We start from the raw sequence: 15,085 nt of genomic DNA, 5'->3' as shown, positions 1-15,085 counted from the left end.
ATTTTGAACGCCACTGATTTCAACTGGATATCGTCAAAAAATATTGATTGATTGATTTTATTTCGCAAGTCACCATAATACACTGTTGGTCATAATGGTGGAATAATTATTTTTACCCCAGTTTAGGGAAGGATTTAAAAAAATTATTTATTTGTAATAGATCTAGATAATGGCATACATTCTCAGATTTTATTGAATATTGATTTGCGAGTGTTTCTTTTGCGTGACTGCTAAATCATATATGTGCTACTATGCTAATCAGCTAGGGAACCTACGTCCTTAAATCATAATTGACAGTAATGAGGATTAATGCCTCACAAAAGGGCACTTATATAGCTAATCGACACGATTTTTATCCTGGGGCCTCACAGTAACGAGGCCATTACTTAGCCCCTGAATCATGACTGTACGCAGTGTTTGCTAGGGTACGCGGCCGCCCCCACAAATCCCCCAAAACGAAGAAAATGCAATAAATTGTCAAAAATTCATTGCAATTTCCCCCCGCCCCCAACAGGAAAAATTTCTCTGTGTGGCCATGCCTTGAACCATAATGCATGGCCCTACAGAGGAATTTTTCCTGTTGGGGGCCGGGGGAAAATGCAATAAATTTTTGACAATTTATTGCATTTTCTTCGTTTTGGGGGATTTGTGGAAGGGGCCGCGTACCCTAGCAAACACTGCGTACAGTCATGATTCAGGGGCTAAGCAATGGCCTCGTTACTGTGAGGCCCCAGGATAAAAATCGTGTCGATCAGCTATATATCAGTGCCCTTTTGTGAGGCATTAATCCTCATTACTGTCAATCATGACTTAAGGACGTAGGTCCCTTAGCGGATTAGCATAGTAACACACATATGATGAAGCAGTCACGCAAAACAAATACTCGCAAATTAGTATTCAATAAAATCTGAGAATGTATGCCATTATCTAGATCTATTAGAAATAAATATTTTTTTAAAATCCTTCCCTAAACTGGGGTAAAAATAAATATTCCACCTTTATGACCAACAGTGTATATATACAGTACACTCTTAAAAATGTTGGGCAACATACGGTCCACACAACAATTGGTTAAAACTTTATCCAATTCTGGGTAGTTTTACACCAATAATGTGTGCTTTGGGTGAAAACTACACAGTATTGGTGTAAAACTACCCAGAATTGGATAAAGTTTTAACCAATTGTTGTGTGGACCGTATGTTGCCCAACATTTTTAAGAGTGTAGCATTAAAAACAACAGGCTTACACAGGATGACCCACGAAAGCTCTAAAGCTATTTTCCAGTGGGGAAATAGGCTTTACCTTGTAAATAAATATTACCTTGGAAATAAGCTTTACCTTGTAAATAAATATTTACAAGGTAGTCAAACTGACAGCAGATGCAGCGTGTAAACACAGTATGAATTTCATTACATGATAATAATAAAATGATAATTACGTAATGTCATGGGTGGTGAAACAAGGATGGGACGTTTTGTAATTCGCTACGCAGGCTTTTGATAGTAAAGCTGATGAAATACAGGGTTGAAAGTAAAATAATGTGAAAGACTGAAATGAAACGATCTATTCAAAATATAAATTCCATGAAAGAGAAGCGATTCAAACAGAGTATGATATTGCGTTTACATTCCCTTTGATTCATATTATTTTGATTCCCTTTCAACAATCTACTTCTTTCTTTATTTCTTCTCTCTCCTCCATGCCCCCCTTCCCTTTCTTGGGGCGGCGGGGATGGGGGGGGGGGTATCGGATATGAGAAAGCCTGCAGTTTAGGTGTTATGGCACACTCGGACAAGTTCAATTTAGTGGCCTAGTAGGTCCATTGGTAAATTGCCAAGTCGTCGACTGCCAAGTGCCAACTTGCACTCACCACATGGTCTGATTTAATTTAGTCCATATCCATTCCGTCCATCAATATTTCGTCGAACAACTATTTGGTCCAGTATCCAATTCATTTTCATTCATTTTGCACAATAGCACGTTGTCCAATTAGACCAAATGGTATATGGACTGAATGGCTATTGGACCAACTGGTTACTAGACGATAGTGGATGAACATAATTATGGTAGACTTTAATGATAGTAGGCGAGTTGGCAATTTGACGATTTGGCATCAGACGAAATGGAAGTAAACTGATCCATGGACTTATATAGTATCACACCGGTATAGATAAAGAGGTACAAAAGTGGAAACGATGCCCGACGGACATGCGCATATCCAGGATTTTGCACCACGAGGGGGTCACTATTTTTGCGCCCCTGTGAACTTTTCGGAAAATTGCACCCCGACCCGACCACTCAGGCAATCAAAGTGCCTAAATGCATTTTGAATTGTCTTATTCCACAACCACGTGAAAAAGGCAATCGAAGACCATTTTTTTTTATGTGTCCATAGTGTGTCCATGTAAAAAAAGATCAAAGTTGTATCCACTTCTTGAAAAGAATAAATGCGACCAGAAAGCATAGAATTTTTAAGCGTTTTGGGGTTTCAATTTAGTTCAACTTTTCATCAGAGTGGTAGACCATACTAAAATTATGTGCGGGAGCTGTAATTTCTTAACCGGGGCTAGATCCAGCTTTCGCCAATAGGGGAGGGGGATATTTTCATCTGTTTTCCGATCAAACATTCTACGCTTTTTGCAACCGTGAACATGATATGTATATGAATTATTTAAACAATTATTATTGATACGAGCGCGAAACGTGAGCTGAATTTTTTTTATATTCTGACCTAAAATTTGAGGGAAAAAAAATCTATGAGCACTTTTGGCAATCAAGAACAGGATGAGTATCTATCAACATTTTATGCGATCACGAAGTGCGAACTGACAATTTTTGAATTCCCAATCCAACACTGGACATCATAAGCACTTTTTATAACCATGAACAGGATGGGTATATAGCTAAATAATTAATGCGAGCGCTAAGCGCGAGTTCAAATTTTTTGATATTCTGACCTCGTAAATTTGTGCGAGTGCGAAGCGCGAGCTTAAAAAGTGATTGATATTTTGACCTAAAATGTGGACATTCTAAGCACTTTTGGTAATCATGAACAGGATTGTCATCTAACTAAACATTGATGCGTCCGCAAAGAGCGAGATGAAATTTTTTTTCATATTCTTACCTAAAATTTGGACATTTGAGTAAGCATTTTCGGTTATCATGAAAAGGATGATCAGTAACAAAACATTTTATGCGATCACGAAGTGCGAACTGACAATTTTTGAATTCCCAATCCAACACTGGACATCATAAGCACTTTTTATAACCATGAACAGGATGGGTATATAGCTAAATAATTAATGCGAGCGCTAAGCGCGAGTTCAAATTTTTTGATATTCTGACCTCGTAAATTTGTGCGAGTGCGAAGCGCGAGCTTAAAAAGTGATTGATATTTTGACCTAAAATGTGGACATTCTAAGCACTTTTGGTAATCATGAACAGGATTGTCATCTAACTAAACATTGATGCGTCCGCAAAGAGCGAGATGAAATTTTTTTCATATTCTTACCTAAAATTTGGACATTTGAGTAAGCATTTTCGGTTATCATGAAAAGGATGATCAGTAACAAAACAGTTTATGCGAGCGCGAAGCGCGAGCTGAATAAAAATCTATATATTTTGATACAAAGTCAGACATTCTAAGCACTTATCTTACCATGAACAGGATCGCCACCTTACTAAACAATTAATGCGAAGAGTAGGATGAATTTGTTTTTATATTCTGATCTAAAATTAGGACTTTCTAGGCACTTTTGGTAATCATGAACATGATTGGTAATTGATGGGAGCAAACATGAGTTTGGCACCCCCTCCCCTCCCTAGGTAAATTGAACCTGAATTTGATGCACCGAGACAAATATCAAATTGGCGTGTGGTGAATATCCATTCGGCACCCCCTAGGTTGAACATCAATTCGGCGCCCCTATATGTCAAACAGCAACTCGACAACCGTATATAGAAAAAAAATTATTCGGCGCCCCATCCCCAAGGTTAAACATCATTTCGGTGCCCTTCGGTGCCCCTATGTCGAACATCTATACGGCGCCCCGAGGTAAAACATTAATTCGCCCCCCCCCCCCTAGGATGAAGATCAATTTGGCACATCCTAGGTCGAACATCAATTCGGCGCCCCTAAGCAAAACATAAATTCGGCACCCGCTATATACATACTCTAGGTTGAACATCAATTCGGCGCATCCACCCCCCCCCCATGTCAAACAGCAATTCGTCAACCCCTTTTCTTTCCTTCCCTTTTCTCCCTATTTTGGCGCCCCCGAATACGCACATGGTAGAGCTACGGATATAGAGAAATAAGGACAAAGATGTAATGAAAATATAAAAACTCTTGAAATACTTTACGTTTTCTAGGCAAACAAGAATCCAAACTCCAAAGCGTATAATAACGTCCGGCTGAATAGACCTCCATTTGCATCCTGTTTGATATGCTTTCCTGTAAGTTCCATTGTGGGCAAAATAAAGGGCAAAAGTAAGTCTGCTTTCTTTGAGAGGGTGTAAATGATGATATATTCAAATACCAGCGAGTGCCATAGGTGACGGAATCATAGGCGACGGAACGTATTTTCAATTTTTTTTTTTTTTTTTTTTTTTTTTGGGGGGGGGACAAAGCGAAAAAAGGCACTTATATGCAAAAAATTGCATTTTTTATGCAAACTTATATTTTCACCATGAGATTATCATCTGTGTTAAGTAGTTGTGCGTTTTGTAGTAATTAAATTGAGCAAAACCTTTTTAAAGTCTTTTCTGATTGATAAAATATCTATTTAGGCTTTATTTTTCCGGGAGCGAGCGTAGCAAGCAAACAGTTTGAACATTTTCAAATCTGAAGTTGTGAAACTCGCCGCTTTTTGGTCAAATCGCGCAAATTATTGTTAAAAGAGCATTCTTGCGAGGTGTTAAGAGCGCAAATCGCGAGCTATAAATTCTAGACATTGCTTGTACTAACATGACTAATAAGACATGAAAATCAAACATTCCGAGCAATTTTGTTATGAAAAAGATGTGCATCTAATTGAAGAATGGACGCGAGCGCGATATTCCAACCAGAAAACTGGACATTCTAAGCACTTTTTTAACCCAAGTACTTAATTGTGTGTCTTAATAAATAATAATTGATGCGAAAGCGCGGCGAGCCGAAAATTTGTAATATTTCAACCTGAAAACTGGATATTCTAAGCAGTTTGAAACCAAGAACATAATGTGTACCTTTGATGCGAGCGGAAAGCGCGAGCTGAAGATTTGTGACATTTAAACCTGAAAATTGAACATTATAAGCACAAGTTGTAACCAAAACAAAGTGAGTGCCTTCCTAAAAAATAAATGATGTGGGCGCGAAGCGCGAGCCAAAAATTTTGTGATTTCCAACCTAAAATGTATCGTTTGACTTCAAAAAGGATATTTTATTTTGAAAAGGGACATTCATGTACATCATTTTGAAATAAGTGCACTCTCCATTTAAAAAAGGCATTTTTTCCTACTGGGATTTTTTTATGTAGGGGGTTAAGTGCCCCTGCCGCCCCCCGGTTCCGCCGCCCCTGCTGCTAATATAGCCTCGGGTTATAATTTTTATCTAAGTTCAAACTGGTATTAACAAAAATATGTTGGTATGACTGCATTTTATAACGATGGTTTTCTTTAAAATATATATTTTTTACCATTTCGATCCATCACATTTTTGCATTTTTTTGTCAGACTTGGGGAGGGGTGGGAGCCAATCATGTCACTACACAAGTATAAAAACAATTTAGCCCGCGCTTTGTGTTCGCATTGCCTGTTCGATGGAACATATATTCACCTATACCAATTCATTTATTGATTTATTCATTCAGTCATGGTTAAACAGGTTCACAAGTTCAGAGTTATTAGTATATAAAATCATAGTAACAAGTACAATGACAAGGTATAATTCATATCGAAATAGTATGAGACATAAAGAAATATTAACTGATCAATGTAATACAAAACACGGAAACATTGTTGAAGGGCTTATAGTAAAACGAACAAGGGAACTAAATAGGCCTTTACTTATTCAAATTTTTGAGCACCTTATCCGTCAGTGTGCATCTTAATTGTTTAATGATCATATTGCTCAGATCAATTTTCAGGACACAATACACAGTCCGAAAATAATACCTCACGCTCGCATTTTTTATAGGGTTTAGTACTGTTACGACTATAGATTCCAACAAAAACTAGCTTTGAGCTGCCGATCGATCGGGAAAAATGTGGATGAAAATATTGTTCACCCCGGCCCCGTTATTAGTGAAAGCTGGATCCGCCCCAGAATATATTGTTTAAAAAAAAAGGCATAGGCCACGCGGTATTTGTCATTTTTTTGTGATAAATACATTGAGGCAGTATATTGACAAATAATCACTGGAAGAGAAAGAGCATCTTATAGGCCTATATAACGCACAAAGCAAAATAATGAAGAATGGCGGCAAAGCTAGTTCAATACAAAATGATTTCCTTTTCCTTTAAAAAAAATGTTACAACACGTTATAATAATGAACAAATCAAAATACAGAACCTGAAGAAATTGATAACGATTCAGTGAATCGGAATCGAAACAAAAATGCGTATGTAAATATAATTATAAAATAGAAATAAAAAACGGGAAAAAAAAATAAGAATAGCCCTTTCACAAGCAACCATAATTCTCCCTCCCTTCATACCCTGGACAAGTAAAGAAGAAAAATACAGCTAGAGAAACGAAGCAAAGATGAAAAGCAAGGAAAGGGAAGGAAGCCGTCTCTCGGTACCTGGTACTCTGCCCAGATATCAAGATGTACGTAGGACCTATTCTCCGCGATTTGAAAAACAACGTGCATAACATCACAATTATTATGATGGTCATTTAAAAAAGTTCCTTGGTTGTTTCCAAGTTATTTAATTTGCCGTCGAGGGACTGCGCGAATGCACACGCTCCTACAGGATATGAATGAAAAAGTCGCAAACAGACTCCGCCGTTCAATCCGATACTGTACTGTATAGCCGGTATACAGATCGGCACGTGAGACAAGCGCAGAGGCGATGGATATGAATATTCATGAGCAGGTATTGATGTCATTTGGTCTCAAGGTGGCGCTCTTCATTTTTTATATCAATTTCAAAATCTGCATCAAAAGAAAGCTCACTTGGCAAAATTTCTCTTCTTTATATATTTTTTTGAGAATAAAAACAGTTCTTTTGGCCAATGCAATACATTTTATGGACTCAGAACTTGTTTATGAGTATTTTGAAAAGCGAAGAGTGAAATCTAAAAGAAAGTTTTGAAATAAACCAATGTCACAATTTACCTTTAAAATAGAATGGAACAAAAAAAGTAGAACGGATTATGTGAAACATCAGAGAAGAAGATAGAGAGGGACAGAACAGGGGGCAAGGGGGTCGCGCAATCTGGTACTGTGACCACGATCGTCCAAAATTAAGCGTACAACTGGTCTTTTAAAAAGTATTTTCATGAACGTAGAATTAAATTCACAGAATTTTGAAGAAGGGGTTCTTTGACGAGCTGGTACGCGAAAAAGGGTGTATTTGTGTAGCTTTAATTCGAAATTAAAAAAAATTGTGATTTTTGTCCTATATAGTTTGCACTATTCTTTTGCTTCTGACTAAGTGAAATTGTGCTTCACTACAAATTGTTTGAAAAAATTGTTTAGCAAATAGTGTACTAAGAAAGCAGAAACTATTTTGTGTGTTTTTTTTTTAAAGAAAATGTTTAGATAGGGTGCTCTAGATACAGATAATAACGTAATGTTTTGGCGTGAGCTCAGACGCTACTGATTTCCTAGACGATGGGAGTGGTCATTGCGTCTCACTGCATGGGCATCTAAGAATGTAAGATGCTGACAATCTTAGCCTGCCTGCTTTAAAGGTCAAGTCCACCCCAGAAAAATGTTGATTTGAATAAATAGAGAAAAATCAAACTAGCATAATGCTGAAAATTTCATCAAAATCGGATGTAAAATAAGAAAGTTATGGCATTTTGAAGTTTCGCTTATTTTCACAAAACAGTGATATGCACAACTCAGTGACATACAAATGAGTCAGTCAATGATGTCTATCACTCACTATTTCTTTTGTTTTTTATTGTTTAAATTCTTACAAGATATTGAATTTTTTACAGATTTGACAATAAGGACCAACTTGACTGTACCATAAAGTATTGAACAATACTCATTCCACATGTTCAAGGAGGAATTAATCGGTGTTTAACTTGACAATGAGAAGAAAAATAGAATATTCCCTATTTCATACAATAAAATACAAAAGAAATAGTGAGTAGATGACGTCATCAGTCTCCTCATTTGCATACCTACCTGGATGTGCATATAACTGTTTTGTGAAATTAAGCAAAACTTTTAAAATATCATAACTTTCTTATTTTACATTTTGATGAAATTTTCAGTGTTATGCTTGTTGGATTTTTCTCTTTTTATTCAAAACAACTTTTTGTTGGGCTGGGCTTGTCTTTAACGAATGAGTGGAAATCACGACAAAATCAAAGAGCAGACTGATTGAACAGACAAAACGAGCTGGCGTCAGTCCGGCCTTGGACGCATATAATAACAGGAGGGAGAGTGGTTAGCATAATGACCGAGGAAACAAAGCGAGAGGAAGAAGAATGAAAGACATGCATGCAGAAAATGAGCAGAGAAAAGTTTTTGATCAGTTTTTATTCATTTTGGTAGGCCATTCCTAATGGCCTATTGCTTTGTTTTGATTGTTACAAACTCCAATTAAAGAATAACGTATTGGAATGAACTCAGCCTAAGTCAATGTGTTTCATAAAAATGTGATACCTAAGTTTTGGTTCTACATGTATTTGAAGGAGGGTGGGCATACGGCAACATGGAAGTGAGCTGCCGCTCCATGTTTGAAAATGGCCAGCTATAAAGATAAATGATTATTTGGGGTAAAATGTATATAAAACATATAGCTACGGGTCTATTGATAGGTTGGAAGAAATTTAGTTAGATTCCAACTACAGCGTAAGTCCTTTGATCAAACGCAATTTGTTGTACCATATAATATATCGAGCTAAAAGATACATAGACCGTAACTTAATTGGAGATTGATGGATCCATATAGTCAACTTTAGTTTTTATTCCGAGGATGAATACCAAGAAGTATTTCATCCTGTGGCGCACTGACTACTCTGAAGACTGGTGTGGAGTCTCGTACCAAAGAAAAGTCAAACTTGTCGAAAATTCGAATCGCGGCTATTTGAATCTCCTGAAGCGCGAACTGCTGCGCAATGCAGTTGCGCGCTCCAGCGGAGAAAGGAAGAAAGGCGAAGGGATCTCGACCCTCGACGTTCTCGCGATCGAAGCGGCTTGGTTTGAATGACATGTGGTCATCTCCCCACACATCAGGATTGTGATGGAGTTGGTACGTGTAAATAACAATCTCGGTCCCAGCCGGTACGGTTAGACCATCGACAACCAACGGCTCGGTTAAGAGGCGGCCTGGCGATACGAACGAGTACATACGCTGACTTTCCTTGATGCATTTCACCAGAAAAGGAGTACCATGAAGATCTTCACTGCAAATTTAATGAACAGAAACATTTAATAATTTAAAAGTAAAACGGTTGTAAATTGAATTGCTACAAAGTGTTCAAGGAAATTACAGAAATGATGAAATCGTCAATCTGCTTAAATGGTAATGTATCCTTTCATATCCACCCAAGTATTTTCAAATTGAGGGTATATATAGGCCTATAGTCAGACTCATTCACTCTGTAGAGATGTAGGCTATTACCGAATGTCCTAAGGCCTCACTCGGAGTGGAAAGCTACGTTAGTATGCCATAATATCTTGCTATCATAGTATACAAAGTCGGACTTGGAGTGTATAGTGATCCGCGATACCCACTGCATGTGCAAATCTACTTATGATGACGGACCTATCAACCTTTCAACTAGGTTTCATTCCCGGGTTTCATTCTATACTATTGCGAACTTAGATTTGATTTCGGATCAACGATCAGTAGGCCTATGTGTCGTTTTGGCCAATAATGAATGATCTAATATTGATTTATACCTGCGAATTTCAGGAATCTCACGATCCTTGAAGAGTTCATCAACTTCCTCCTGAACCATGGTCTGGTATTCTGGATGAGTAGCCAACAAGTATATCAGCCAAGTGAGGGCGCTTGACGTCGTATCAACCCCACCAAAGATGAAACTATTAATCTTTTCAAGGGTAAATAAAAATGAATGGTTGTGTGTAAGTTTATTTATACTTTGTTAAGCATCGTGCTTGCACAGTCACACCACCGAAACCGACTTCAGATCGACAAAGCTATTGCATTATTACCACACATACCAGTTTTAGGAGTCGGTTTCGTCGGTGGGACTATCTCTCTCTCTCTCTCTCTCTCTGTTCTCATCCCTCCGCTTGGATCGGAGATCGTTGGGTCCGACATGACCCTATCATTCCCGACCTTTCGTTGGAGAACGCGAACGCTTATTTACGACGTTAGTTGATTTCGGATGAGACTTTTGGGCCCGTCGTCATGGTCGTAAAACTCTGTCCTGCAATGCAAATTGTGTGACATGAGATTTTTTTTTCGTTTCGCATCTGCAACGGAAACATTCAACATGCGTTTCGTGTGCAATTTCTGGTTGCTACTATGGTAACAGCGATATATCCGATCTAGGACGACTTTCCAAAGCCACATTTGGTTCCTCCCAGAGCTCGAGAGGCCGCCCGGGGGGCCCACTTCCATTTAAGAGTGGATACCAGGCGCGACCACGCGTAAAAAGGGAAAGAGTGGGCAAGTACGTTACGTATAGGCCTATGTAACGTTATAAGGGTGTCAAAAACGATGTTTAAAATATTAAAAAGGAGGATATGTTTTCAATACTTGTCATGCTTGTAGGGTTTCACAAGCTAAATACTTGTTAAGAGATGCATTTTCATAATCTGGAAAAGCCTTGCTTCCCTTGTTTAGGGTGCTTTTCGAAACCGCATGGTCGTGCCTGGTATCCACTCATCAATGGAAGTGGTCCCCCCGGGAATTCGAATCTAATCCCCCATTTCTGGGGAAAGTAAAACATAATGCCCATTACATTTTGTGCTAGAGGCATATCGTTTGTGTAGGAGTAAACAAAAGAAAAAAACCCGTGTTCAGACGTATACATGCTGTGTACATAATCAACGCATGCGAAATGGTTTCGGCTGGAGAGGTGATTTGACCCATGGAATCAATTGCCAGAGATCCACCAATAATCCACATTAAATGCAATATCGATTCGATGGACTGTAATGATCTATATCTAAGCCTTAATTCAGTAACTTTTTCCTCACTCAATATGTACTTGATTTGTTTGAAAAAAACACTTTCTTATCCATGTCATAATCTATATATTGTAGGTCCTGCATTTCGAATATCTCCAGCCATCAGTCGTAATACATGCATGTATGGTGCGGGTGTCGCGGGAAAGAATTTTGCACACGAAAAGCAGATATGTAGGGCCTGTAACCCCCATGTAACACAAAGCTTAGCATTGATTGTAGAGCAGTTTTCTACGTTTGATTCTATTGACTATAATGTACAATAAATCTTAAAAATCAAGTGTATGATTAAGCGTTAACTTTTGTGTTAGGGGACTCTAATATTAGCGTCCGTGATGATTGCGAAAGGTGGCTATTGCTGAGCAAAGTACGGATGATTCAAGAACAGAATATAACAATACCCGTCAAATGAAAAAGAACAGCTGAGAGGACTTTGTCGAAAATTAGTGAACCGAACAGCAGTTTCGTCCAAAGCTTCAGACCTGACGAAAATGCACACAATATGCTGATTTTCAAGAACCAAGGATTAAATCACTGATTTTATTCACAAATTCAGTCGACAAAGGCTTCTCGGTTGTTCTTTTTCATGGCTGGCATTTGACTATTCATTTACTCTGTTCTTGAGTTCTCGGTACGTCCTTCAGCAAAACCTCCCCATGATTGTGGCAATGACCGACTGTTGTCGTGCCAATACCAATTTAAATTATATTTACAAAATAGACCAGAGAATATCACATGCACACATAGTAAAACACCCAGTACATACCTCATCTCTCATTTCTTTATCAGTTAGACCACCGCGTGCATCACTTGCTAACAGGAGCGTGTCCAAGAAGTCCATTCCTTTCTTAAATTCCTATGAAAAATATATCGAGGTATATCTACATCATATTTCGATATCGTAAAAAATCCTTTTCAAGAGTTTCCTTATTTGCTATTCAACAGAAAGATACGTCTTAATGTCTTAATAGCTTTGTTTAATTAGGCTACATTCTTCGAGCTTTCACTGTATTCCTCTAAACTATGTTTAAATGAATCTTCCTTAAGAGGAGAATCACGGATGGGAAATACGTATCGGTCGAGAGTATTTTTCATTCATGCAGTTCTTACCGTACACCCAGTATTTTGGTGTTGTTCCCTACGAGCTGATATGAGTTTTTCCTGGAGTGTGTGTAGGATGTTGATTTTCTCTCTCCAAACCTTGTATATTGAAGACCGTCGGAAGAAAAACTCGTATAGAAGAAGAGGATTCATTGTCCTACAACATGGAAACAAACCCAGTGGACATCGTCATTATTAGGTTGGCACTATGCTCGTATATGGACTTTAAAAAATGGACCTTATAAAGAAGAAATCATCCCTTAGCTTCATCTCAGATCGTAAAAAATAAATGTTTACGATTGATTGCAATGAACGCTGAGCTACCCCCTTTCCCTTTTCACTTTGAAGATGATCAAAGTTTAAAATTGCCTACTAATTAAAAGAAGAAATATTTGAAAGTCAGATAAACTGCATTAGATGCTTTAATATTTGGGGAACTGTGTCTTTAAAATGAGTTATGGAATTATTTCGTCTTTATTCAACTGCATTATTCATGTTTGTCAAGTATGGAAGAAATCAAATCTGTCTTGGTCGCTATATGTATACCTCTTCGTGACAACATCTGTTAGAGTAGCAACAGCTTTTGCGTATTCCGATTCACGTTCCTGACAATCAGATTCGAAGGAAAAGGCACATTGTAGGATGACATCGCTGGCAAAAGCACTCGTAGTTTTATGAAGTTCTAGGGACTCTTCTTTCTCGCTCCGTTGTGAAATAACGGAAATCAAGGTGTCTGCAACCTGTATTAAACACAATGACGCTACAACTTTTATCCAAAGAAATTAAAACCTGTTTGTCCCCAGTTTTAGGGCTGACGAAAAAATGCAAATATGTCGTTTTGTCCAGGCCGGAGCGTTTCATCAATATCTGTCTGACAAATTGTCAGATCTGACAACTTTGCTGGCTGAGCAACTGTCAGATAAAACATAATTTGCCAGATAAGACGTCTAACATCTTTTAAGACCTTAACAGACGTCCGACAAGTCCTTTCACGAAACACTCCCCGTTGTATGTAAAGCCATAGGAGGCGTATATATTGACGTCACAAAACATAGAGAATGTATAATATAACCAAATAAATATCTGCTTGAATGATCAAGCGTAGAAAAAAGACAGCCAAGGACACGTTTAACCAAATAAATCTTTTCTAACAGAAATGGGAAAACTAGTGATGAATGAGTGACGAAAAGCAATGTACTTGTACTACTAAATAAATTCTTCAAAAATTCTTCAATAAATTTACATACATTGGAAATGGGAAACCAACCCGCATCAACACTTTCTAATGAAAATATAATATGACCCCAAAGCTCGACTGGCTTCACAAATGGATGTGAGGTTAAATGATCCGGAGGATGTCATCCCGTCCACCGGCTCCACGGCCCCATCGTCGTCTATACGGATGTGTACTACTCACCTTATTTATCTTGGGGATGTAGTTCTTGAGAGCGTTGAAATGGAAAGTGTTTGTTATGAGCCTTCTGTGCCTCTTCCACAGGTCACCATCTGAAGTAGCCATAGGATTACCCAACCATTCTTCAAATAGACCATACAGAGGACTCTGTAAGGCAAAATGTATATTTTTAAACATAATTATGGTCAAATGATCGAGCGATTCCTCAAGTGTGTCAAGGGTAGGCCTACTTGTCGGCAATGTATTTTGAAATCGAGCAAGACGACCTGATTTTTTTTTTCAGTTGAATTACAGGGTGTCGAGGTGCATCTTACCACTCTTTTTCATGTTTTTCCCTTCTCCTTCCCTTTCTTCTTCTTTTCTTCTTTGATTTTACTACTTGAAATATCTTAGCAGGCGGTCGCCCCCTTGCCGCCACCCCTGGTAGAGGAAAACCCCATCCTTCGTCCAAAATCAATTTTCTAGCTTAGAATAAGAATTGGCAGAAGCATTACAGTAGAAAACTGACTTACCTTGACCGTGCCAACTTTATCATTGCATATATTCCTCACTGTGTCTGGGTGAGTAGGTATAACCAAAGGTTTCCAAGCTACCCAGAAGACATGGAGTCTTGGATAGTTCTTAGCCATGTTACGATGCCACTCAAATCCAGGAGTTAGTGGTCCAGGTTCTTGCAGGACATTGCCGAACAACCAGTGAGGTTTGGGGCCTGGAAGAGTGCGTCGAATATGCATAATCCTCTTCAGTTCTCCCCATGCTGCTATCATCCAGTGTAGGCATTTGTATCCAAACGAAATGATGATCACTGTTAATATCAGAACTGCCACTGGACCAACATTCCAAAATGCCATGGTTGGTACTAGTCTTTTTAACCGCAGGACTGGTACCTTCTAGATCAAGAACTTGGAATGAAATAGAAGATAATTGTTGAATCGCAATATATAGGCCTACTTAAAATGATCTTCCGATTGAGATCAAAGTTCAGGTTAACCGGACACCAGACATGCGTATGTAAGGAAGCAAACAGGGTTAATACCCAGAGGCGGATCCAGGAGGGCCCGAGGGGCCTAATCCCCTCCCCCATTGGCGGAGCAAAAGAAAGAAAAAAGGGGGAAAGATAGAAAAAAGAAAAAGAAGGGAAAATATAGGAGAAAAAACGAAGAGGAAAAATAAGAGGAGGAAGACGAGTGAATAAAATAAGATGAGGGGAAGACTTGGGAAAAAAATGCCACTATAAAAATTTTCG

The 15,085-nt window shown here is 38.4% G+C and overlaps 1 protein-coding gene across 1 annotated transcript; it reads right to left on the bottom strand.

The window, feature by feature from the left end:
- Positions 1–8,681: 8,681 nt before the first annotated feature.
- Positions 8,682–14,841, bottom strand: LOC129258557 (cytochrome P450 4F6-like). Its single transcript, XM_054896812.2, has 7 exons — positions 14,352–14,841; positions 13,843–13,986; positions 12,972–13,165; positions 12,435–12,582; positions 12,091–12,180; positions 10,068–10,219; positions 8,682–9,568 (listed from the first exon to the last, which is right to left on the bottom strand). Exons 1-7 carry the CDS (start codon positions 14,688–14,690, stop codon positions 9,121–9,123), a joined length of 1,515 nt encoding a protein of 504 aa, XP_054752787.2. The 5' UTR covers positions 14,691–14,841; the 3' UTR covers positions 8,682–9,120.
- Positions 14,842–15,085: the final 244 nt, after the last annotated feature.

The sequence above is a fragment of the Lytechinus pictus genome, chromosome 4 (genome assembly GCF_037042905.1).
Source record: "Lytechinus pictus isolate F3 Inbred chromosome 4, Lp3.0, whole genome shotgun sequence".
Lineage (NCBI taxonomy): Eukaryota > Metazoa > Echinodermata > Echinoidea > Temnopleuroida > Toxopneustidae > Lytechinus > Lytechinus pictus.
This window is presented reverse-complemented; position numbering and strand designations above follow the sequence as displayed.